The following is a 25682-nucleotide window of genomic DNA, read 5'->3' as shown; positions in this document are numbered from 1 at the left end:
TATTATTCATGTGCAAAGCATTAATGGCTCCGCAGAGATTTTCTGCTTTGTTCCTGGATCCCGTTACTTTTCATACATTCAAGCCTGGGCGTGCTTTACACATACACCCCAAATCTACCTCTCCCCTTCGCTGAAAATGAACCTCCTGCAATATACAGTATAGTAGTAGAGCACTTAGTAAAACTGTGCAGATCTAAAAGAACTGGAAGACATTAATATTATTTTTTTTAAGCAATTGACATAAGAAAATACATTCAATTTGACACAAGCCTTTTATCCTTCCATATTGTGTCCGCAGAGAATAGAGATAAAGTAGGTGACCGGATGTAATATTTTCCTGCGGGCCTGGTTTTCGGACCCTTGGATTGTGGAAATATCCTTTATCTATATACTGTATACGGCGCAGAAGGTCCATTTTCAATTATTGTACGTACAGCGCTGCAGTACCGTGGCACTCTATGTATTGCATGTATAGGTCACTCATTCCTCTCCTCCGGAGGGGACAGTCTAAGGGTAGCATCGCCTTGAAGGACCCCACTAGACAGGTAGGACGCCACATTGTCCTCTGCACTGAAGAGTGACGAGGATCCTGCCAGGTTCACCATGTCTTCCGTCAAGAACGGCACCGTATTCTCCAGATTTGGTTCTTTTCCTATAAAATATCAGAAATCTATTACATAACCTTAAAAATGAGAGGAATATATAATAACTGGAGGGTAAACATCAAAATCAAAGATGAACTTTTTTCCTTTCTCTAACCGGTTTTTTTTTTTTTGCAAATTTTTAGCACCAAAAGTTGCAAATCCTGTCAAAAAAGTCACAAAAATGAGCCAAATTGAAAATACATCCAAAAAATCTAATTTCATGAATCCGTCTAACACATCTGGAAAAGCAAAGATGTCGAAGGCAAAAAAAAAAGAAAAAGAAAAAAGAAAGACCACTTAAAAAGTGTTGCAAAATGTATAGAGAATAAGGCGTCAATATTAAAACATTCAAAAGGAGGAGAAACAGCAACGATGGATCAGGGTCCACCTATGGTCTACCACTCGTTACAGCAGTAGCCAGGGAGAATGACCCAACAGCTTGTGACCTCTGCCTCCTCACATTCCATGCAGTAGCTTTACCTGAGCAAGGGGAGCTAAACTGAGGAGTCAGCCCTTTAGGAGGCATTTCGACGACATTCCTCTCCAGGTCCACTGAGAGTTGTTGTATCTGAGTAAAAACCATAGTTAAATAGAGTAAACACAATGTATGGAGAAACGTTTTGGACACGTCTTAATCACCGAATTCAGGTTTTTCATTCATTCCCCTTGCCCCCAGTGTATAACATCCAGCCCTTCGCCCCCTGGTGTATAACAACTGGTCTCTCACCCCCCATCCAGCCTCCCCCAGTGTATAATAACAGGTACCTCACCCCCAGTGTATAACATCCAGCCCCTCGCCCCCTGGTGTATAACAGGAACCTCACCCCCAGTGTATAGCAACAAGCCACTCATAACCTGGTGTATAACATCCAGCTCCTCGCCCCCTGGTGTATAACATCTGGTCCCTCACCCCTCGGTGTATAATAACCAGTCCCTCACCCCCTGGTGTATAACAACCAGTCCCTCACCACCCAGTGAATAACATCCAGCCCCTTGCCCCCTGGTGTATAACAGGAACCTCACCCCCAGTGTATAGCATCAAGCCACTCACAACCCGGCGTATAACATCCAGCTCCTTGCCCCCTGGTGTATAACAACCAGTCCCTCACCACCCAGTGAATAACATCAAGCCCCTCGCCCCCTGGTGTATAACAACTGGTCCCTCATCCCCCCGGAGTATACCTCGGGAAGTCATCTGCCTTCACTAACATGACAAAATGGCTGGTCATAAAGAGCTCACTAATACCAGCACGGTCCTGTAATAAGAGCCACCAGTGTAACAAGTCCGTTCATGACATTTCTTCCTTCCTAAATCTCCCCCTATCACCTGTGAGTGATATTATTGAGGAGTGAAAGGTACCGCATCAACTCAGCCACAAAGTGGAGACCCCGTAACATTACAGAGCGGGGTCAGCAAGTGCTGAGGAGTATAGGGCAGAAAAGTCCAAACCTCCTCTGGTACTAACATCAGCACAAACACTGCGCCCTCATCAGGAGCTTCATGGCCGAGCAGCTGCGTGCTGCCTTATATCACCAAGCACAATGCCGAGCATCGGATTGAGTGGTGTAAGGCCATCACTACTAGACTCTGGAGGAAACGTGTCCTGTGCAATGATGGATCGCACGTCTCTATCTGACGGAGAAGGGATAACGGTATGGGGATGTTTTACAGGGGTCAGGCCCAGCCCCTTAGTTCCAGGTTAACGTAAGCATCCTCACCGGTGACAGACTGGGATCCATGGCAGGAAGACTCCATTCACCAACACAGAGGCCAGCACTAAAAACCTGCAAAATGTATTAATATTATAAACTACAATTGGGAACATACTTAGTACATTACCATGGAACATAGGGAAAGCCAAGAAAAACCTCCAGGGGGGTCATGACAATTACTGATATACACTAATTAGTTGCAGCCTTAGGCTGGCCATATATTTAAAATTGGGAGCTTCCAAATAGTGGAGTTCAAACCTTCAACATATTGCACAAAATTGGAAGAAAAGTGTAAAAAAAAAAATGCATTTGCGCAAACTGGCAACCAATCATGCCATTCACACCATGCTTAATCAAACATGCCCCAAATTCACACATTTTATGGGGAAAAAAATGCTTACGTCCAGAACAGCAGCAGAATCCAGACTGTAATGCTGACTTCTGAGCAGGAGCTGTAGTCCTTCCATACTGACGTCAGTCCCGTCAAGAGAGTCCTGTCTGGAGAAATAAATGGCTTCATTTTATTCCTGCATTTTTTAGGAATCATCTACATGTATGAGCAAATGGAATAAAGACTTGGGAATTCTGGCTACATATAAGCTGAGCAGCAGTGCTCAATGCCAGGCAGCAGCTGCAAAGCCAAAAAAGATTTTAGGGTGTATAAAAATAAAAAAAAATAAAAAGGAGAAAAATCTTTGATCCCAGTGTAATATTACCCTCCCCATAAATCACTTGTAAGGCCACAAAGGATTTAAGTTAGTCTCCAAAATATAGGAAAGCTAATAAAGGTTCAAAGGCAAATGATGTCTAATAGAGTGGATAAAGAAACAAAGCATCAAATAACCTCTCCAAGGGATTCCTCCGTCCTCGCGCCTCCAGCTGCTGGGATCCTAAGGGCTGGGGTGGGCTACAGGTTTCTTTTCCTTCCAATATAGATTGAACCATTGCAACTGGCAACACTGGAGGGTCAGAACAGGCAGTGCAGCCTCTCAGTGGGACGTCCGCTTCGGAAGGTCCCTTTACTGCTGGACTGATGGGCTCTTCTTTAATCAGTAGAAGACAATTACTCCTAGAAGTAAAAGCAAACACAATGAGACAAATGAATCAATTAATATAGGGCCAAAATAATCTGCCCCACATAAATTAAGACCTCGCACACATTAGATGAAAGCCCTGCAAACCCACTAACATCAGCCGACAAGGGAGAGTAGGGAGGTCCTAGTACACATTAGACTGAGAGATGATGTCAAGGCAGAGAAGCATCGGGCCGGTTGGGTGTCCCATGGCCAATCCTTTAGTTCCTCAGGAATTAAGCTGCTGCCAGAGAGGCCTGGCAGCGTCTCTCTCATAGAGAACACAGGAGAGCATGGCCAAGTCGTAGGAGTCCAGGGAAGATGACCATCAGCTGAATGATCATTGGGCTGACAGCGATCTCTTGTGTGTGGGGTCTATAGGTATCTAAACGGTACATCAGCAGTTGCAATGGAAAGGCAATGGACTGAGACATTTCATTGGATGGATCATGATCCCACAAGCCAAATGTATAAGCCATTCAAAGGATGCTTGTATGATGGGCGGGGGTCCTAATGCAGAACCCCCACTAATCATGAGAATGTGAGTCCTATGTCCCTGTGTGAAGAAAGTGGTAGTAACTATGCATGATCACCGCTCCATTCCATCTCAATTGAAGCAGTCGACACACATGCACACTCCCTAGTGGTGACACATATACATTACCCGATGGTCACACGTGCACACTATCCGGTGGTTATACATGCACAATACTCGGTGGTCATGCACACACTACTCGGTGGTCACGCATGCGCACTACTCTGTAGTCACACATGCGCACTACTCAGTGGTCACACATGCGCACTACTCAGTGGTCACACATGCGCACTACTCAGTGGTCACACATGCGCACTACTCAGTGGTCACACATGCGCACTACTCGGTGGTCACACATGCGCACTACTCGGTGGTCACACATGCGCCCTACTCGGTGGTCACACATGCGCACTACTCGTGGTCACACATGCATACTACTCGGTGGTCACACATGTGCACTACTCGGTAGTCACACATGTGCACTACTCGGTGGTCACACATGTGCACAACTCGGTGGTCACACATGCGCACTACTCGGTGGTCACACATGCGCACTACTCGTGGTCACACATGCATACTACTCGGTGGTCACACATGTGCACTACTCGGTAGTCACACATGTGCACTATTCGGTGGTCACACATGAGCACAACTCGGTGGTCACACATGCGCACTACTCGGTGGTCACACATGCGCACTACTCGGTGGTCACACATGCGCACTACTCTGTGGTCACACATGCACACTACTCTGTGGTCACACATGCACACTACTCTGTGGTCACACATGCACACTACTCTGTGGTCACACATGCACACTACTCTGTGGTCACACATGCGCACTACTCTGTGGTCACACATGCGCACTACTCGGTGGTCACACATGCGCACTACTCGGTGGTCACACATGCGCACTACTCGGTGGTCACACATGCGCACTACTCGGTGGTCACACATGCGCACTACTCGGTGGTCACACATGCGCACTACTCGGTGGTCACACATGCGCACTACTCGGTGGTCACACATGCGCACTACTCGGTGGTCACACATGCGCACTACTCGGTGGTCACACATGCGCACTACTCGGTGGTCACACATGCGCACTACTCGGTGGTCACACATGCGCACTACTCGGTGGTCACACATGCGCACTACTCGGTGGTCACACATGCGCACTACTCGGTGGTCACACATGCGCACTACTCGGTGGTCACACATGCGCACTACTCGGTGGTCACACATGCGCACTACTCGGTGGTCACACATGCACACTACTCGGTGGTCACACATGCGCACTACTCGGTGGTCACACATGCGCACTACTCGGTGGTCACACATGCGCACTACTCGGTGGTCACACATGCGCACTACTCGGTGGTCACACATGCGCACTACTCGGTGGTCACACATGCACACTACTCGGTGGTCACACATGCGCACTACTCGGTGGTCACACATGCGTACTACTCGGTGGTCACACATGCGCACTACTTGGTGGTCACACGCATTTTCCAGCAGTAACATATGCACACTATCTGGTGGTCATACATACACAACACTGCTTCATCCATAATTCAGATAAGACTTGGCGACCCACTTCTAATAAATAATGAGGTGTCCTAGTGGTTGATCACCCACCAATATACATTTTTCACCTATGCAGTGGATAGGAGATACATGTTTCTCATAGGAAAACCTATTAAATTCCCAAATCACATAAATAGGATTGATTTCTTCAGATCATAGACAGTGAAACAATTCTCATTTCTTACACTCCTGTGTAAAATGTGATATATATTAGATAGAAGGCAGTCAAATGCTTTACTCGCCCGAAGCATCAATTTCCAACCTCTTGGTAAATGTTGCGGGAATTCTTACCTCTCCCCATCAGCATTAGGCTGTGCCGTCACAGAGTTGGCAGGCAGAGTCTCTGTCACGTCCGATATCACGGGCCCCGCACTGACCGCAGGGCTGTTTAATGAGGACGTTGGACCTGTAGGTGGCTATGTAGAGAATTTAGTATGAGACACTTCAAACCAAATATGACCATCACACAAGATAAAGCAGCGCCATTTTAATGCAATCTCACTTGCTTGATCCTAGTTTCCTCTAACATCTGGCATTGGGGAGATATTTAAACTAATTTAAACCTAATGTCCCCCACTAGACATAATTTTTCTTTATGTTAATAGGTCCACATAAATGTGCTGATGCTGATCAATGAAGAAATAAAAAAAAAAAAATAAATGAAAGAAAGCAGTTGCCACTGGGGGGAGCTCCAGAGCTCACTGCATACAGGTAATACATACAGAAGGTAAATGCCTAATCTCCTCCTAGTGGTGGTAGAATTTTAAAGGGGATGTTCATACTGATTTTTTTTTTTTAATTAGACGGATACATTTGGGGCTAAAATTAAGTTCTGTAATTGTGTTTCATTGCAACTTTTGCACCGTTTGGCTTTTACAGGCTCTTTGTTTTCCTGTAAATGTGGTCTATGGTCATTTATCAGCTCAGAAAAAGATATAAAAGATCTACAAACGCTTCTGTCAGACCATCAGAACTACTTCTCTGGCAGATTCTCAGATAATAATCAAAGACGTGATATTCTCCTAGTCCTGGCTTGAGACACCAGGCTGGGTATGACGATCACTGGTCACCACAGTGAACCATCTCGGCCTAAGATCATCGGATCTGTCATTTCTATCCATTTCTGGGGTGTCGAGAAGGGACTTGGAAGTAGAGACCAGCATGGACTGGATGAGTGCTGGAACAAGAGCTGCAGGGGATCGGTGACTTTCTAACCAGTCTGAGCCTTTTTAAAAAAAAAAAAAAACAGTAAAACCCCTGAGGGAGTATTGCCTGGGGTGAAACATGATGAATATCGCAAAATCCTATTCCAAAAATGTTCTTTTTAAAGTCTTGTGTTAATACTACAGAACAAAACAGGTCCAGCCACCAAACATGTGTAGCACTTTTTCCCAGTGACTCAGAGCTGATCATCCGATTGTACAAGAGAGACTCGTCGTATTATTTACTTAGTTCATGCCCTCCGGGTTTGGCTTTGCTGAAAGGAACATATTTATTGCCATTTGCAGCATAAATCAGAATGATTGAAATGGAATACCAGCAAAACCGGATACTAATGCCTCAAACAAAGGATATTTCACTTTTAAACACATCGGGTCCCATTCATTATTGCATTTACACCCTTTTTATTTTCTATTTTTTTTCATATTTTTCACCTTTTTCATTTGCGCCTTTTTCTTCCTTTAAAGTGTTGCCTTTTTTAAATTAATTTTATGTATGTTACGCTGTGGGTTGTTTTTTATGTTCATCCATATGGGCGCGGTATTTGGTATCCAAATGTTTTCGGATGATTCATAAAATTGCGACTTTTTAAAAAGTCGCAAAATGTTTGCTGATGAAAAAGTTCCAAACTTTGCACAAACTTTTCAGATGTACATAAACTTATCAATCCTCCCCTGGAGTGCTGAGTTTATGAAGATCTGAAACTTTTTGTGCAAAGTTTGGAACATTTTAGCTGAAAAATTTGCCAAAAAAAGACAAAAATTTAGGGCCCCGATTCATCACTTGAACTTCTTGTAAGTCATTTTCTTTTCTTGCGTTCTAGTATTTGTTGCCAATTTTGGGTCAAATTCTTCTAAATGGGGCACGCGGTTCGTGAAAATTGGGCAAAATTAGAAATGTTCTTTATTTTTGTTTTTAATGATTTATGTGACTTTTTCACCCAAAATGTTGCACGTCTTGCTAAAATGTGTGTTTACAAGGTGTACACAGCTTCCCCTACAGGGTGGTATCTATCAGCTGAGAAGAAGGAAGTCTCACAAAGCTGTCAAAATAGTGAGACAGTGAAGAGCCCAACTTCAGCCAACTCCAGTCTCCTTCTCTTAAAGGGCCAGAACTTTACTAAATTAGAGAAGCCCTTTTTTTTTCCTTTTCCAAATCCCATATGAGAAAGGTTTGATATTTTGGTCTCCTCTTACCAAGGAAGTGATAGGTCATGTTATAAAAAAAACTGACCATGTAATGGAGTTTCTTTCGTGGCTCTCTCTATATTATATCGCATATGGAAGGAGATTTAAAGAAAAAAAAAGACAATAGACAAAGCCGGTTTATACAAATGAGCATTAAAGGGGCGGGGGCCAGAAGGCACAATAGAAAAAGGGGCAGAGTTATGGGTGAAATTCTTGTTAATTTGCTCAGCACAAGACTTTCATCCACCTCCCAGTCACCCATTGCCAAAAGTTGGCAAGTATGGTAAACTATATCTGATGTAATCAGTGAACATATCCCATCAAGATTTTACGGCATGTGGACTACAGACAAGAAAAAAATCTGTTAAAAAAAAAAAGAAAAAAAAAAGATGCTTCAGTGTTGGCCCGGCCCTCAAACAATTGGTCAAGTAGGGGACCCATCAATCTAATTTTGGGATAGACCATTAGTTTAAAGGGTCTTGATAACCCCTCTTTAATTATTATGTATAGCTAAATGCTTTGCCACCCAAGCAAGAAAATAATAGGAAAACTCACCGACTGTATGTAATAGGGGTCATGCAGTGAATCTACAGGAAGAAGTCTACTAAATTTGGACACCGGTAGGGCAGAGTTTCCATCATCCAACATAAGTGGTCTGAAATAGAAAAGGTATTATCAGAAGATTTAAATCTAGGCAATAATCACAAATCAGATTGACACAAGGACAAAAGAAGATCAGCCCTGAAAGTGCGGCATATTCTACACAAACTCTATTTGTACTAATGATTTTCGTGACAAAGGCTTCATCTTGTTTAACTGGTTTTCCACATCGTACCTTGGATTTCTACCTTTCGGCAATCCTAAAAGTTAAGCTACAGGGGTAAATAGGAGGAAGTAACTCTTTGAACATGATAGGCATGTAGAGTGTTATACTTCTGCGCTTCCTCTAGCCCCTTCCAGTCACGGGCCATGGTCACACATTCATTGCATAGTTACATACCGACACGTAACTCGAAGCGCCTCAGCCCCCGATGCAAAATCCTTAACATGGTACAATTTTAATACTAGTGTTAACTTAGGATTCCCAAAAGAATCCTCAGGCACCAGGACCTGGTTGTGACAGCGTCCCCTGTTTGTGTGTGTATATTTGTATGTTTGGTATTTTCCTTTTTTTTCTATTTTTATTACCTTGTTAGTCTGGTTGGTGTCTTATGGTACACTACTACGCCCCTCTTCCCTGGGTGGGGGAAGGTTACCGTCTGAGGGCAGATTCAGGAGCTAAGGCATGGTCTGTAGCCCTGGCATCTTCACCATCAGAAGTAATCTGGGGAACAGGGCAAACTAGGGCGCCCCTAGCGTTAGGAACAGGGAAGGAGCCCTTGTCACGGGACAGCCGACAACAGATTTGTGACATATACTTTCATTCTTAGGATCTTTTTTTACTGCTGGGATAGGGAGTAACTTACTGACTGCTGAGGGTTCGACCATTGGGACCACCAGTGATCCTGAGAACAAGATTTGACCTCCGCTCCAGTTATTGTTTATGGGACTTCGGAAAAAGCCGAGCACAACTCAAGGCTCCTGCAAAATCCTTAACATGGCCCAATTTTCATACTAGTGTTATCTTAGGTTTCCCAAAAGATCCCTCAGGCACCAGGACCTGGTTGTGACAGCTCCTACTACACTCCTGGTTAAACAAAGATATATCCCTTCATTCTTAGGATCTTCCCTACTCCTGGGATAGGAGATGACCACTGAGGGTCTGATCACTGGGACCACCAGCAGCGATCCTGAGAATGGGACGTAATCTCCACTCCAGTCATTGTTTATGGAACAAAAGGGAAAAAATGACCAGCACATCCAAACTAGTGTGAACAGGTGCAAGCTAGGACAACCAAGTCAATAAAACTAAGAAAAAAATAGCAGCACTGCAGCTAGTTTTTCTTAATATTATTGTTTATGGGACTGCGGTAAAAGCTGAGCGCTGCGCACCACTATTTCCGACAGTCCAATAGACAATGAATGGAGCAGAGGTTGAGAATGCGCCATTCAAGACGAGCCCTGTTCTTAGAATTTCAGAGCCCCATTCTTGGTATCATTGGAGTCCTAGCAGCAATCAAAAAGTTATTCCCTATTTTATGGATTAGGGGAAAAACCTTTAAGTTTTGCTCCATTTTAATAATACTTTTGAAATCTTTCCATCCATTGTTATCGATATTGGGTTATTGTGCATATCTGCCTATTTTTGGATGCTTTTCCCTTTCTTTCTCTGCCCCCACAATAGTCCCAGGAGCTGAGAGGGCACTTTGCACACAGAATATTGAAAGCCGGTGGTCAGCAGATCTGACTCAGCAGGACCATTCAGCGCCCATCAGTAGAGTGAGCGGGTCAGGTGACCTGCATTCGGGGCCTCGCTGAGCTTGTGATTTTGTTGGTGGGGGGTTTTATCAGCTCGGGTGGGGGTGATCTCCTGCAGGCACTCACATCTTTCTCTTTATCCCAGAACTGGAGGGGCCGGGAGGCAGTTGTCCGAATAGAAACTGGATTAACTGTCATGAAAAAGCACAGAATCAGGTGTTGGTTACAGAAGTCATTGACCCATCACCCCTTATATGCATCGATAACAACTAACTTTAGAAGGTGACACTAAGGCAACTACAAACAAGTGCTTTATAATAACACTATATAATATATACTAATAATACTGTGTATTTGCTCCTTTGGGGTACATATAACTCATTTGTGAATAGTCTTTTTTTATGCACATCAATTTGTGATTAAATTATCCAAGTGTCACACCCCTCAACGTTCTGCTATGGATGACCTATCTTAAAGGTAAACCAAATTTGCATGGTCTTTACCAAGGTGGTGTGGTTCACAAGATTCTCTGGGGACACGTCTTTAGGCTGCTCTGTATTATTACTTTGGGAGTAACGCCCTCTTGATAATGACCATACAAAGTTGGACTAAATAAAAAGGACCATCTCTCTTAAACAGAATGCAAGTAAAAAAAAAATTGGGAGTAGCAAAAATAAAATAAGAGCGAACTCAAATTATGTTTGACCTGGTAAACGGTTCTCTTTAGAGTCATTTACAACTGTCCATTATGTAGCTCTATATCGTCTTTTTCCAAATCTATAACTGACTCTGATCTGCAGTGCTACCATGTTTATGCATATGGTAGAGGATTATCTTTTGCCATATGCATCAACAGAGCAGCATTTTCAGTTTCACATCATTGATTTGTCAGCACAATTCTACACTAGATTCATGCTATTAGAATCATAGAATCATAGAATCATAGAATCGTAGAGTTGGAAGGGACCTCCTGGGCCATCTGGTCCAACCCCCTGCTCAAAGCAGGATTCGCTAAATCATCCCAGTCAGATGTCTGTCCAGCCTCTGTTTGAAGACTTCCATTGAAGGAGAACTCACCACTTCTCGTGGCAGCCTGTTCCACTCATTGATCACTCTAACTGTCAAAAAGTTTTTTCTAATATCTAATCTGTGTCTCCTCCCATTCAGTTTCATCCCATTGCTTCTAGTCTTTCCTTGTGCAAATGAGAATAAAGTTGATCCTTCTACAATGTGACAGCCCTTTAGATATTTGTAGACAGCTATTAAGTCTCCTCTCAGTCTTACAGTGCTGCTGCCTTGTTACACTGTCAAAAGCCTGTCCTAGAATGTTCATAGGACAGGAGGCTCTGTCCCCAAGCATAAGATGTAAGATATGCTCCCAGTAAATATTCTACTACTGAAGATACCAGCAGTGCTAAGATAAGAAGAGGCTGCTCACACTGCTGGCCTCCATGTATGTCTGATGTAATACTGGAGATACCAGTGGTGCTAAGGTAAGAAGAGGATGTTCACACTACTGTCCCCCCGTCTTTATGATGTAATACTGAGGGATATACCAAGGGTAATGAGGAAAGTAGAGGCTGCTGACACTGCTGTCCTCCCTGTCTATCTGATGTAATACTGGAGATTCCAGGGGTGCTGAGGTAAGAAGAGACTTCTCACACTGCTGTCCTCCCTGTATATCTGATGTAATACTGGAGATACCAGGGGTGCTGAGGTAAGTAGAGGCTGCTCACACTGCTGTCCACCTTGTCTATTTGATGTAATACTGGAGATACCTTAAGTGCTGATGCAAGAAGAGGCTGATCACACTGCTGTCAGCCCTGTCTATCTGATCTTATACTTGAGATACTAGGAGTGCTGAGGTAAGAAGAGGATGTTCACACTGCTGTCCACCCTGTCTAACTGATTTAATACTGGAGATACCTGGAGAGCTGGGGTAAGAAGAGGCCACTCACACTGCTGTACTCCCTGTCTATTTGATGTAATACTGGAGATACCAGAGGTTTTGAGGTAAGAAGAGGTCGCTCATACTTCTGTCCTGGTCACCCTGTCTATCTGATCTCTTACTGGAGATACCAGATGAATCCAAAGGGAGTTTGTAGCTATATTCCGCGCTGCCGCTTTAGACAAATTCCAGGAGAATGCTGTATGATTGCAGTGGTTTTATTCTACGCGTTTCAGGGGTCTCATGCCCCCTTCATCAGGAAATACCACCAATACTGGAGATACCAGAGGTTTTGAGGTAAGAAGAGGTCGCTCATACTTCTGTCCTGGTCACCCTGTCTATCTGATCTCTTACTGGAGATACCAGGCAAGAAGACTGCTCACACTCTTGTACACTCATTCTGTCTGATATAATACTAGAAATACCAGGCATACTTGGGTAAGAAGAAGCCGCTGGCTTTGTTGTCTACTCTGTCTGTCTGATCTAATACTTAAGCTAGCAGGAGTGCAGAGATAAGAAGAGGCTGCTCACACTGCTGTCCACCCTGTCTACCTGATCTAATAATCTAATAGTGGAGGTACCAGGAGCACCGAGGTAAGAAAAGGCCACTCAAACTGCTGTCCACCCTGTCTATCTGATCTAATAACCCAATAGTGGAGATACCAGGAGTGCTAAGGTAAGAAGAGGCCACTCACACTGCTATCCACTTTGTCTATCTGATCTAACACTTGAGATAATAGGGGTACTGAGAGAATAAGCTGCTAACACTGCTGTCCACCCTGTCTGTCCGATCTAACACTTGAGATAGCAGGGGTGCTGAGGTAAGAAGAGGCTGCTCACACTGCTCTACACCTTGTCTTTTAAAATGCTGCTGTGACCTGGTTTCAGCTTGACATTATATGCTATATGGTAATTTATCTGCAGGTCACAGCAGTGGAGCCTCCCACTGCACATGCTCCCAGGTTCCAGTCCTATTAAAGGGAATCTGTGACCCCATTTTTCTCCTATCGGATGCCGGCACCACCATCAGGGGCTTATCTACAGAATTATGTAATGCTGTAGATAAGCCCCCGATGAAACCTGAAAGATAAGAAAAACACATTAGATTATACTCACCACGGCGGTCGGTCCGGTCCGATGGGTGTCGCCGTCCCTTCTGGCGCCTCACATCTTCATACGATGCCATCCTCCTTGCTTCTCCCTCGGCTCCTGCGGACGCGTACTTTACCTGCCCTGTTGAGGGCATAGTAAAGTACTGCAGTGCGCAGGTGCCGGGAAAGGTCAGAGAGGTCCTGCGTCTGCGCACTGCAGTACTCTGTTCTGCCCTCAACAGGGCAGATAAAGTACGCCTGCGCAGGAGCCGAGGGAGAAGCAAGGAGGATGGCATCGTATGAAGATGGGAGGTGCCAGACGGGACCGCGACACCCATCGGACCGGACCGAACGCCGGGGCGAGTATAAGCTAACTCTTTTTTCTTATCTTTCAGGTTACATCGGGGGCTTATCTACAGCATTACAGAATGCTGTAGATAAGCTCCTGATGGCTGTGCCGGCAGCTGATAGAGGAAAAATGGGGTGACAGATCCCCTTTAACATTCTAGGACAGGATTCTGACAGTGTAACAAGACCGTGATTACTTCCCTAGACATAATGAGAGTGATTTGCTAATTAAAGGTGTTTAGGAACTTAGTTGTAATGAATTTTCATTAGTTATTTTTTTTTTTCTCTATTCCCCTTTAAGTTCCAAAACATGAATATATTTGCATGCCAACTATAAGGCTTTATACACTCACCTTGTTAATAATCTTTTGCTGTTGAGAATGGTTTTGTCTTAGAGAGACTACCTCTCTCCACAGGACTTCATTCTGCCTAGCAAAAGGAAAGGGATAGTGTTAGTAATAATCATAATACAGTGGTCGGTAATAACCACTAATGGCCTTGTGAGTAGACTGTGCATCTGGACATTGCCAGGAATTAAGTTTATCACTGCAGTGAATGAAGTGCACAATATAGGTTTGAATTCAAGGTTTGGGCAGCATTAATCAGATGACAGGTTCCCTTTGCCGGGTAAAAACAACAAAGAGCAAGGCATGTAAAAACAGAATGAGTGTGTTTTATATATATAGTTGTGAGATCAGAAAACTTCTTTAAAAGTTTTGCAACTTCTGTTACAAATGCAGGCGTTATCTTGGGTATTAACATGCATCTTTTGCGACAGATTGTAGAATGCAATAGTGCAACTCTTTTGGCACTTCATACAGTTGTGTGAAAAAGTGTTTGCCCCCTTCCTGATTTCCTATACTTTTGCATGTTTAGCACACTTAAATGTGTCAGATCACCAAACAAATGTAAATATTAGACAAAGATAACACAAGTAAACACAAAATGCAGTTTTAAATGAAGGTCGTTATTATTAAGGGAACAAGAAATCCAAACCTACAGAGCCCCGTGTGAAAACGGGACTGCTCCACCCTTAAATTAACTGTGGTTTATCACATCATTGGGAAGCTGCGTTCAAATTCTATAGCCACACCCACCAGGCTTAATTACTGCCTCACATGTTCTCAATCAAGAAATCACTTAAATAGGACCTGTCTGACAAAATGAAGTAGACCAAAAGATCCTCAAATGCTAGACAACATGCTGTGATCTAAAGAAATTCTGGAACAAATGAGAAACAAAGTAATTGAGATCTATCAGTCTGGAGAAGATTATAAAGCCATTTCTAAAGCTTTGGGACTCCAGTGAACCACAGTGACCGCACAGGGCCCTGTAGGTTTGGATTTTTTTCCAGTTAATAATAAAAACACAAACCTTCATTTATAAACTGCATTTTATGATTACTTGTGTTATATTTGTCTAATGTTTAAACTTGTTTGGTGATCTGAAAAGTTTAAGTGTGAAAAATATGCAAAAGAATAGGAAATCAGAAAGGGGGCAAACACTTTTTCACACAACTGTATGAGTATTAATATGAGCTCAAATTTGCCAACCTAAATCAGAATCTTGGCAAATCTATTGTAAAGGCCTCAGTTCACTTTTGACTAATGTCAGCTGAAACCGCTGATATTGATTGCTTTGGCAGAAGGTCTGATGTATAAGAGGCTACCGACTGTTCTTCGATAGATCAGAAAAGATAAGGATCTGGCATGTCTGATTTCGGACTGCCGAAGCTGTTACCAGAGGATTTTGAGAGTGGCTTTTTCATTGAGAGCACAAGAGTGCTAGGCAGAGGGTGCGCTCCTATGTATGAGGGAATCGGGAGAGATAGCGGCCGGATAAATGATGCTTCGGCCGATAGCTAAAGTTTACGAGACTTAATAGAAAGTGGACTGTGACTTCCTGACAGTAAGTAAAGCCCGAGCCTGAATACACTGAGCAATCAATGTCTTGTGATTGTGTGTCACATCTCTGCAGGCGGTAATGGACTCACTGCTTCATATCTTGCATCTGGCACTCTGTGTTTTCTTGCTGACTCCGCAGGCTCTGCACCTCATACAGCAGTCTGCTCACGTCCTCATGTCGGAGTTTTGTCTCCTCGCTTTTCACAACAGACACCTATGCAGAATGACACAATTTAAGGCAAATTTTTTTTCAAAAATGGGGTTTTACCAATTTTCAACTATAGCTTCCTCTGCTCACACCCTTACGGCATGTCTAAATGATACATCATAAATCTCACTAAGCAGAAAACCCTTGGTCAGGTTATAGAACATTGCAATATACTTTATAGACAAAAGTATCGGGTACACCTTTTCATCACTGAATTCATAGAGTTACAGAGTGGGGTCACCTAGTGCTGAGGAGGAGAGGGCAGAAAAATCACCATAACTTCAGAGTAATGACCTCCTCTGGTATTAACATCAGCACAAACTGGGATCTTCAAGGCCGAGCAGTTATTAAAGCCTTACATCACCAAGCACAATGCAGAGTGTCGGATGGAGTGGTGCAAAGCAGTCACCACTGGTCTTTAGATCAGCAGAATTGTATTCTATTGAATGACAGCAAACCCTTCTTAATCTGGTAGTTTGATGGCCTACCAGTCAAAATTTTGTGAATGCCAACTAACTGCATTGTGCCAACTGTAAAATTTGATGAAGAGGTGTTAATGCTAAGGGATTTAGATGAGGCTTCTAATTTTGTGGGAACAGTTTGTGGAAGGCCTTTTGCTGTCCGAGCATGACTGTGTCCCAGTAGCTCCATAAGGTTATGGTGGGGGGAGTTTGGTGTGAAAGAACATGACAGGACACACAAAGCCCCAACTCAAACTCCATCCAGCACCTTTAAAGACCTGTTAAACTAAAGAAGGAGTTAATGTCTTCAGGCTTGCCAAATCTCACTATTAGCCTACGTTCACACCATATTTTCGGGTTGAGAGCTGTCCGTGAAAAAAATTGAAAGCACTGTTATTCAATTGGACTGTTTGTATGAAGTTTTTTTTGATACAGACCAAATGTCTGTGCCAAAAAATTGCGGCGTGCACTATTCTCCTCTGTATTTCAGATGAGACCTGACTATAAAAAAGAAAAAAAATCGGATCCCATACGGATCATCCATATTGCATCCGATTTTTACAGATACACTTGCAATTCATTAACATAGCAAACAATATTTGGTCTTGCAAAGTTTAATAACTGCTGATGTAAAAATGGATACCATACAAGTGACAATTCAGATGAAAAATCATCATTGTTTTCAGGATGAAAATAGCATGATTTTTTTTTGGTCCTGTGAACATAGCCTTATGGTGTGTACAGGAGTTCCTGATTGTGAATCTCAGCAGGGCCACCAAAATTGAAAGAATAAAAACCACTCCAACTTATATTCAACTTATATGGCTGTTATGAATAAGAAATACATAGCTTGTGATATCCAACAATCTCCAGGGGCTTGCTGGAGTGTTTGTATATTTTATACTCTTCATAAGTATAGGTGTTCTGTACACACATTTAGGTGGTTAATACATAGTTAATTTATAGCTGCATAATAAGTAAAAGAAACTTCCTGTGTCCTCCCAGCTAAGGCCTGTTTCACACGTCAGTGGCTCCGGTACGTGTAGTGACCATTTTCTCACATATCTGAGACACAGACACCCGTAGACCCATTCAAATGAACGGGTCTATGCAGATGTCAGCGGGTTTTCACGGACACACGATCCGTGTGCAAAACACGCAGACTTGTTGGTTTTGACCTATACACACAGGCCATAACTTGTGCAGCACACGTGCACACGGAGAACAGTGTACACTGTCCTCCGTGAGCACGGACGGCCGCCTGGGAAGAAGCGCCACTGTAAGTGCTGTTCCCCTGCATGTGGTGCGCGAGCTGGGAAGAGTGAATAAAAAAAAATGACGTGGGGTCCCCCTTATTATTTTAACCAACCCGGCAAAACTAATAGGTGTGGGTTGCTAAGGGGCCATGAATATGGAGCGCCCGGGGCGTGAGGGCGCGCGAGAGGGCGCGCGCGGTGCAGGACCGTGGGGTACTCGGTACCGGGCCCGTCGACTTCAACGGGGATGGTGTCACGGCAGCGGCGACCCGGTCTGTGGCCCTGGGGCGTCCATTAAATAAAAATGATGAAAGGGGAAGGGGAAAAGTTGTTGGTGATGTGATAAAAATGAAGATAAAGTTTATAGATGGTTAAATACGTGACGCCACCTGTGGTATTCTGGTCAGAGGTGACCAGCGCTGCGGTGTTGTTCCCCTGAGACTGTTGGTGTGTCGCAGCTGAGGTGAAAATAGCTTTCCACAGGTAGAGCAATAGTCCCAGGGCAAAGATGTTAGATTAATAGTCAAAATGGCTGTTAACGTTGGGGTGCAGAGAAATGAGAGGAGGACACAGAGAGGTGCAATTTCTTTACCTTTGACTGGTAATTAGTTGCAATCCGGAGTGCCACATACAGGTGATTGAATGAGTCCAGCTTGCCTGGAGGCATTCAGGGGATCCACCTTGCCAGGTGGGGACTTAGGACCTTCCTTCTGCGCTTTGTGTGTGGGTCTCCGCTGTATATAACTATGCTGCGACCCTAAATTGCGTGCTGATTTCACTAACCTGTACGGCTGTCAGCGTGAGCTTATTCCACGGGTACCGTCTTTTTCACCGTCGGCCCCGGGCTCCTTATCTGCTGCCGTGCCCTCAGGTGTTCAATGTCGCACAGGAATTTACAATCCCCTGTACTTTCAGATTCGGCGATCAGGACATACAGCTCCTGACCACCAAGGACTCTGGCTTCCCTTTCTCTCCAATAGAGCTTCGATCTGGGGTCTGCTATAAGCAGTTTTTAGCTTCCCCAGAGCCTCTCCATCTCTGCTCATGTCCGTTCCCTCTTCACAGATCAGCTCTCCCTCACCAGCTCCTCACAGATCAGCTCCCTGTCTTGAACTGACAGGATCTTCCAGAAAGATCTTTTTACCTCACGTTCAACTGCCTTGTCATTTCCTCACAGCTCACAGCTGCTCTCGTTTCCATGACAACACCCTCAGCTCACTTCTAGCTGACTCACCAACTCCCTCTGCTGGCCATATTTTATAAGGCAGCTCCCTTTTCTGACCTGCAGCAGGAATTGTGATTTAATCTATGTTACCTGGCATGGGGGCCCCCTTTCTGCCTCCAAGCATGAATTCACCTCTTAGAGGCAGGCAATGTCACTGTGACAACCAGACTCTGGGGTGTCACAAATATGGGCCCCCCAGCCTACAAACAGCAGCCCACAGCTGCCCATAAAAGGTGCATCTTTTAGATGCGCCTATTCTGGAGCTTTGTCGGGTTCTTCCCACTTGCCCTGTAGCGGTGGCAAGTGGGGTAATAAGGGGTTAATGTCACCTTCCTATTGTAACGTGACATTTAGCCCAGCTTAGTAATGGAGAGGTGTCAATAAGACAACTATCCATTACTAATCCTATAGTAAGTAAAGGGTTAAATAAACACACACACAGTAAGGGTCCCGTCACACTAAACGATGCACCAGCGATCCCGACAACGATACGACCTTGTCAGGATCGCTGGTGCCTTGCTACATGATCGCTGGTGAGCTGTCAAACAGGCAGATTTCACCAGTGATCAGGACCAGCGAGGACGCTGGTATCCAAGGTAAATATCGGGTAACTAAGCCCGCGCGTCACTTAGTTACCTGCTGTGTACATTGGATACCAGCTCCCAGCGCGAGCGCTCAGGTATCCAAAGTACACAACGGGTAACTGAGCGATGCGTGTGCTTAGTTACCTGATATTTATCTTGGATACAAGCTCCTAGCGCCTGCTTACAGCGCTGGGAGTTCACTGATTATTGGTCTCCCGCTGCCACACGCAGAGATGCGTACTGGCCAGCGGGAGACCAACGATCAAAAAATGGCCCAGGACATTTCTGCACGATCAGCGATACCCAGCGGGGGGGGGCGGTCGCTGATGCATGTCACACACGGCGAGATCGCTGTTGCATCACAAAATCAGCAATCTCGCTAGCGATCTCACTGTGTGTGATGGGGCCTTAAGAATAAAGTCTTTTAATGAAATAATACACCACACATTTTTTCCATCTTTATTACACTGCTAATAGCATCTCGAATCCCTCAATCTCCTGTAAAAAAAAAGTTAAAAAAACAAACAATATACCAGACCTGTCTGGCGCTAGTCAAGCCCCACGGCGTAAGTCCATATTTGGGGGTTAATCAGTTTACAGCTGGAGCGGTGCTAATGCGACCGCTTGGGCTGTAGACTACTGGGGAGTGAATGGGAAGCAGCGCGCAAAGGCTTAGTGACGAGCGGTGACATCACTTAGTCTGGGTTCACTGCCGGCATGAACTCCTGTGACCTCAGCACCGTCATTTTCCCAGTAGTTTACAGTAGTTCCCCAGTAGTTTACAGCCTGAGCGGTTGCATTAGCACCGCTCCGGCTGTAAGCTGATTAACCCACAGATATGGATTTACACTGTGGGACTTGACTGAGCGCCGGACAGGTCTGGTATATTGTTTGGTTTTTTTTTAGTTTTTTTTTTACCGGAGTTGGAGGGATTCGAGATGGGATTAGCAGTGCAATAAAGATGGAAAAAATGTGTGGTGTATTATTTCATTAAAAGACTTTATTCTTACTGTGTGTGTGTTTATTTAACCATTTACTTACTATAGGATTAGTAATGGACACCTCTCCATTACTAAGCCGGGCTTAATGTCACCTTACAATAGAAAGGTGACATTAACCCCTTATTACCCCACTTGCCACCTCTACAGAACAAGTGGGAAGATCCCAACAAGGCTCCAGAATAGGCGCATCTAATAGATGCGCCTTTTCTGGGCAGCTGCGGGCTGCTGGTCGTACGCTGGGGGGGGCCCATATTCATGGCCCCTTACCAGCCTGAGAATAGCAGCCTGCACCTGTTCGTTTTGCCGGGTTGGTTAAAAATATAAGGGAGACCCCACATTGTTTTTTTTTTTCATTCATTCTTCCCTTCTCACGCTATTGCCGGCAGAGCAGAGAGAACGACAGCCGCGTTCAGCACGACATTCAGGGGAGCAGCACTTACTGTAGCGCTACATTTCCAGCGGCCGTCCGTGTGGTACTGATGCGGCACACAGGCGGCACACGTGTGCCACACGGACACGGATATCTCTGGTACTGTGTTTTCTGGTACCGGAAATATCTGGACGTGTGAAAGCGGCCTAAATGTATAAATTGATAGGCTTGAAGACATTATAGAGAACCCATCACCTGATTTATTGATCCCAATTCACAGGTAGCATGAATCAGAGCCTGGCCAAACGATTGCATCTAGGAATATTTTCTCTGAAACACTCAAGAAGCTCTCTTGTCTTCTCCGAGCGCTGCTGCAGATGATTGACAGGTTTCTTGCTATGGAATAACCTCTAGCTGGAAAAGAGCGGCGCCGGACTGGTCTCATCATCAGCCATGGTACCCAGTCGGATCTACTAATTATATATTTTCTGAAATACCGGAAAAATGCAGCATGGCTCTGATTCAAGCTGCCTGTGGTTTGGGCAGCACAAATCAGTTGACAGGTTCCCTTTAACCCCTTTCTTACTTTAAGAATGAAGAAGATTTTTATCAAATAATTTTTTTAAACTACTAACATGATTTTTGAAGGTTTTATTCTTGAGCTGATCATACACATTAGATGGATGTTGGCCAAACAATGCTTCTGCTGACTGTTCGGTTGACAGCCATCTCAGCAAACTCCCATACCAAGGAGCGCTCCTGTGTTCTTCATGAGAGAGCCTCCGACTCACACTTCGGCTGGCGCCTTATCTCAGGGAGAATCATGGCGCTTTACATATGAAAAGAGGTATACATAACAAAAAACAAGTACAATAATAAAATGAGTCACCGACTGGTACAGGAGAGAGGACTCTGCCCACGAGGGCTTACAGTCTATATGGCTACACATTAGACCATCGGCCAAACCTGTCGATATCGCCATTAGTCCAAAAGTCTTCATTGTATACTAAAGCAGAGTGGAGTCTCACCTTTCTCTTGATATGCTCCAGCAAATGTTCATGGCCCTGCAGGAAGTACAGATGTTGAAACTCTGTGTCGTCCCTCTCGGGCTTCACCAGTCCTCCTTGTTCAATATTCACCACTTTCCTAAATCCATCTAAAAATAAAAATATAATGGTCTAAATATCATGAATTCACAGGTCAGTTATTTTGCCCGCAGGTAAAAATAAAAACAGACTGACTTTGATCAGTGTTCTGGATCTGATTTTCATACATTTTTGGCCTATGTGCCCATTCTATTATCAGTGTGCCATCCCTTTTTCTCATGTAAGAAAAAACCCCTAAAGTTTAGCATTGGGCAGGAGCAGATGAGGGTATTGTTGGTCCGAGTGTGATCCGACAAAACATCGGACCAATGTTAGTCTATGGGGCCATGATTTTTTCCTCAGGCAGAGACTGTCTGGGAAAACAAATCAATGAGTGCGCTGGAAACATCGAACTACACTCGGATGACAATTGAGTGCTGTCCAATTTTTGCGCCCTCATAGAAAGGAGAACATAGAGAATTTTTTTTCTTCATCTTCTCCTCAGCCAAGAGAATCGGATCATTTTGTGATCACACTCTGATCAGAGTATGATCACAGTGTGATTTGCATAATTGGCCCGATTCTACTGGATGAGAGAATCTACGTCCGTCTGCGCCTGCCCAACGCTAAGTGCAGATGAGCGTATGAAAAATCGCCTGTTTTTGACATCCATCTGACATTCATTTATTTTACACCTAGTATTATAAAAACGAAAGGCCAAATGCGTTTTCCTACATAATCTGCTGCGCACAAGGAAAGCACAAGGGCCAAAACTACATTTGTGTGGACGTACGCTTAATGAAAAATGGCGACCACATGGATGCAACACAGATGGAAACAGTACGCGCTGTCCGATTTCTTGCGCTGACCATTTTGCTTGAACAGACGCATTCAATGATATACTTACACATATTTAGCTGCCTCACAAAACTGGCCATGTTATTGTGCTTGAAGTACTTGGGCAGGACTTCCTTGGCAAACCTGCCTTGGTCGAAGACATGGAAACTGGTTCCATTCTGAAAAAAAAAGAGCAAAACAAGGAAGAACAGAGATTGAAAACGCCAATATTTACTACAAGCTGCTGACTGTTTAAAGGGAATCTGACATCAAGTCACCAAAAATGGCATTTACCTATAGATATAGGGTTAATCAGCAGGTAAACGAGATTAGATTTACCCTGTAGCTGCAGGTTAATAGTGTTTTTGGTAATGTCAAGTTCCCTTTAAGATCAAGAAACTATACACTGTGAGGTCAAAACCACCATAACTTGTCAATGCATGGACTCTACCAGACTTCTCTGAAGGTGTCCTGTGGTATCTGGTGGCAAGGTCCATTAAATCCAAGTTGCAAGCAGATGCTTGATTGGATTAAGATCTGGAGACTTTGAAGGCCAAATCAACATCTTGAACTCTCCTCTCATGTTCCTCAAACCATTCCTGAATAGTTCTCACAACCTGTGACAGCAAGGGACACCACTGTTTTAATAGCTTCTTTGGGCAATCAGACCAGGCAGTTTAGTCTTTTCTCCCAATGAGTGTTGGGCGTCCATGTCCCTTTTAAGCTTGCTCCGTTCACATAAGGTTATAGTGATACACTATTACCTTATTCAAAATTGCCATTTTCGGCGATGAATGAAGTAATGAGGCTTCTTAGCGGCCACCATTTTTATGCGTATCGGGGATGAATCATAAAACCTGCTTGCACATGTGCTCCCTTATCTAGGTGTGGCGCCCCTGAGGATTCAGTTGCCACAGAGGTACTGCACCTCCTCCTGAGGTGTGGTGCCCCACCATCCAGGTAGGTTGGGGGCTCCTGACCACGCTCCAACACTTGCATCCCACACAACACAGTAGATCAGCAAAGCCACATTGCGGCTCCCTGCTTGGAGTGTAGCAGAGCACCTTTGGTGGCTCCCTGCTTGGAACATGAAACGTGCTGGGAGGCGGGTGGAGTTAGAATACATAAAAGAGTGGGAAGGTTTAGGATTTCAGTCAGTCAGTCAGCGAGGAGTGAGAGGAGAAGATCCCTGGGAGAAGGATGGAGGAAGGAGGTGCTGCAGCAGATCTCAGTGACCTGGGTCTGCTGGCATGGGAAAGGAAAGAAGGAGAAAGACATTGAACAGAAACCTGATCTTCCATGGGAAGGAAAGACTAGTACGGAACGTAGGAGTAAAAGGGAACAGAGGACGTGGGTTAGAGGAAGAACCCTGCCTAGAAGTTCTGAGCGCAAGGCCGGGGCCCGGTCCCCGAGGTTGTATGGATGCTAATGATCCTGCAGCAGATACCGGAGGAGTAGTGGGCTGTAAACGCACTACTCCCATCTCAGACTTGGGGCACAACAGCAACTTTGATAGTGAGCTGGGACTCAGGAGCAAGGAGTCCCCGAAGCAGGCGACAGCTGTCTGCCGTACAAGTATAGTTCTTGGGAACATCTGTCAGGAGGAACTCCAGTGTAACTCAGTACTAGGAGTGCTTCACACTAAAGGCACTATAAGAGGAGACGTTCAGAAAGGCACATGTTGGCGGAGTGTTGGAAGGGAGCATTCCATCTGACCTGGAGGTTGACTAAGTCCCTGACCCGGAGGACACAGCACGGAGGCAGGCACCTGTGTGTACTCCAGACTGTGAGTAAAGCTTTGGAACTACAAGCCCTGGTGTCCTCCATTTATTCCTGCGCCAACACACCCTGTACCACTACATCTGGGTACCAGCTTCTACACCGCCTGTGCCTCTCCTCTACCCCTACATCTACACTGCCCTGGGACTACAGCTCCACCTGTGGGGAGCTTCACCATCTTGACTGCAACACACCATCAGTCCCAGAGGATCTGCATGCAGCGTCGGCTTAACATCTCACTTGCCGAACACCACAGGTGGCGTCACGAACTATGCATTCAATTACATTCCACCATTTCCATTCGCCCATTACTTGGGCGCCCAGGGCCACGGACCGGGTCACCGCTGCTGTGACACATCCCGCTGACACCGGCCCGATACCGAGTACCCCACAGCCCTGGGAGGGCGACCCATAGGTAACCGGTCAGACTGAGACTGAAGCGTGGCCTCTGACCTAGACAACAAACTGTACAATATAAAATAAAAAAAATCCCTCTGTTGGTCAGAATGGAGTGCATACTTAATAAAAGGTAAATGGAAAAGTTTCTTATTTTTACAAGAACTTTGCAATTTTACCCATTTAAGAAATAGAGACAACCACTTTAAGAAATGTACACACTTGTATTTACTGAAAAACTGAATAATTCACCGTTCATTGCTGGAGGAGGTAAAACTGCAGTGTGTTCTTCGTGGCATGTAATGTGCGGTCAAAATTATTCAACCCCCATGGCAAGTTAGACTGTATACAAAATCTTCAAATTTTCCACTGTTTGCAATAAACCAATGAAACAAAAACAATGTAAATAGCTCAACGTAACTAGTATAACACAAATGACACTATTGATGACTACTGATGTCTCAGAATTATTCATCTCAGTGAACAGAATCCCCCAGAAGACTATGTTCACATGTTCCAGATCTTTGCCAAAAAAGCATAGTTTTACCACAATAAGCCAAAATCACGGCAAAAAAACCCAACAAAACGCAATGCGGCCACAACAAGTGAATGCACGCATTTGCAAACCATGTCTTGTCTCAAGCACACCTGATGCTATGATCAAGGATGGCATCAGGTGTGCTGGGAGACAAGGGTTCATTGGGTTTTGCATGAGATAAAACACATCATATACCCCGATTGTAAATAAGAGTCCAAAAACTTAAGGGTAGACATTGTTGTTTTGCACAAACAAGGAAACACAAAAAGATAACAAAACCTCTGAGTTTTCCTAGAAATTCCTGTAGGCAAGTAGTCAAAATCCTTCCAGT

The 25682-nt window shown here is 44.5% G+C and overlaps 1 protein-coding gene across 1 annotated transcript in view; it reads right to left on the bottom strand.

Annotated features, from left to right (window-relative positions):
- Positions 1-308: 308 nt before the first annotated feature.
- The window catches only part of HSF4 (heat shock transcription factor 4), a 59540-nt gene continuing 34166 nt past the window's right edge, over positions 309-25682 (bottom strand). The window contains exons 2-13 of the mRNA XM_073581381.1: positions 22709-22817; positions 21745-21872; positions 15701-15825; positions 14061-14136; positions 10447-10511; positions 8518-8617; positions 5846-5970; positions 3187-3426; positions 2759-2855; positions 2364-2429; positions 1125-1212; positions 309-652 (exon numbers count right to left, since the gene is read on the bottom strand). Of these exons, the coding sequence (XP_073437482.1) occupies positions 477-652; positions 1125-1212; positions 2364-2429; positions 2759-2855; positions 3187-3426; positions 5846-5970; positions 8518-8617; positions 10447-10511; positions 14061-14136; positions 15701-15825; positions 21745-21872; positions 22709-22817 (1395 nt within the window). The 3' untranslated portion in view covers positions 309-476. The remainder of the gene's footprint in view (positions 653-1124; positions 1213-2363; positions 2430-2758; positions 2856-3186; positions 3427-5845; positions 5971-8517; positions 8618-10446; positions 10512-14060; positions 14137-15700; positions 15826-21744; positions 21873-22708; positions 22818-25682) is intronic.

The sequence above is a fragment of the Dendrobates tinctorius genome, unplaced genomic scaffold (assembly GCF_039654945.1).
Source record: "Dendrobates tinctorius isolate UK_male_01 unplaced genomic scaffold, ASM3965494v1 ptg000009l, whole genome shotgun sequence".
Classification (NCBI taxonomy): domain Eukaryota; kingdom Metazoa; phylum Chordata; class Amphibia; order Anura; family Dendrobatidae; genus Dendrobates; species Dendrobates tinctorius.
Note: the sequence above shows the minus strand (reverse complement) of the source record. Positions and strands in the feature narration are given on the sequence as shown.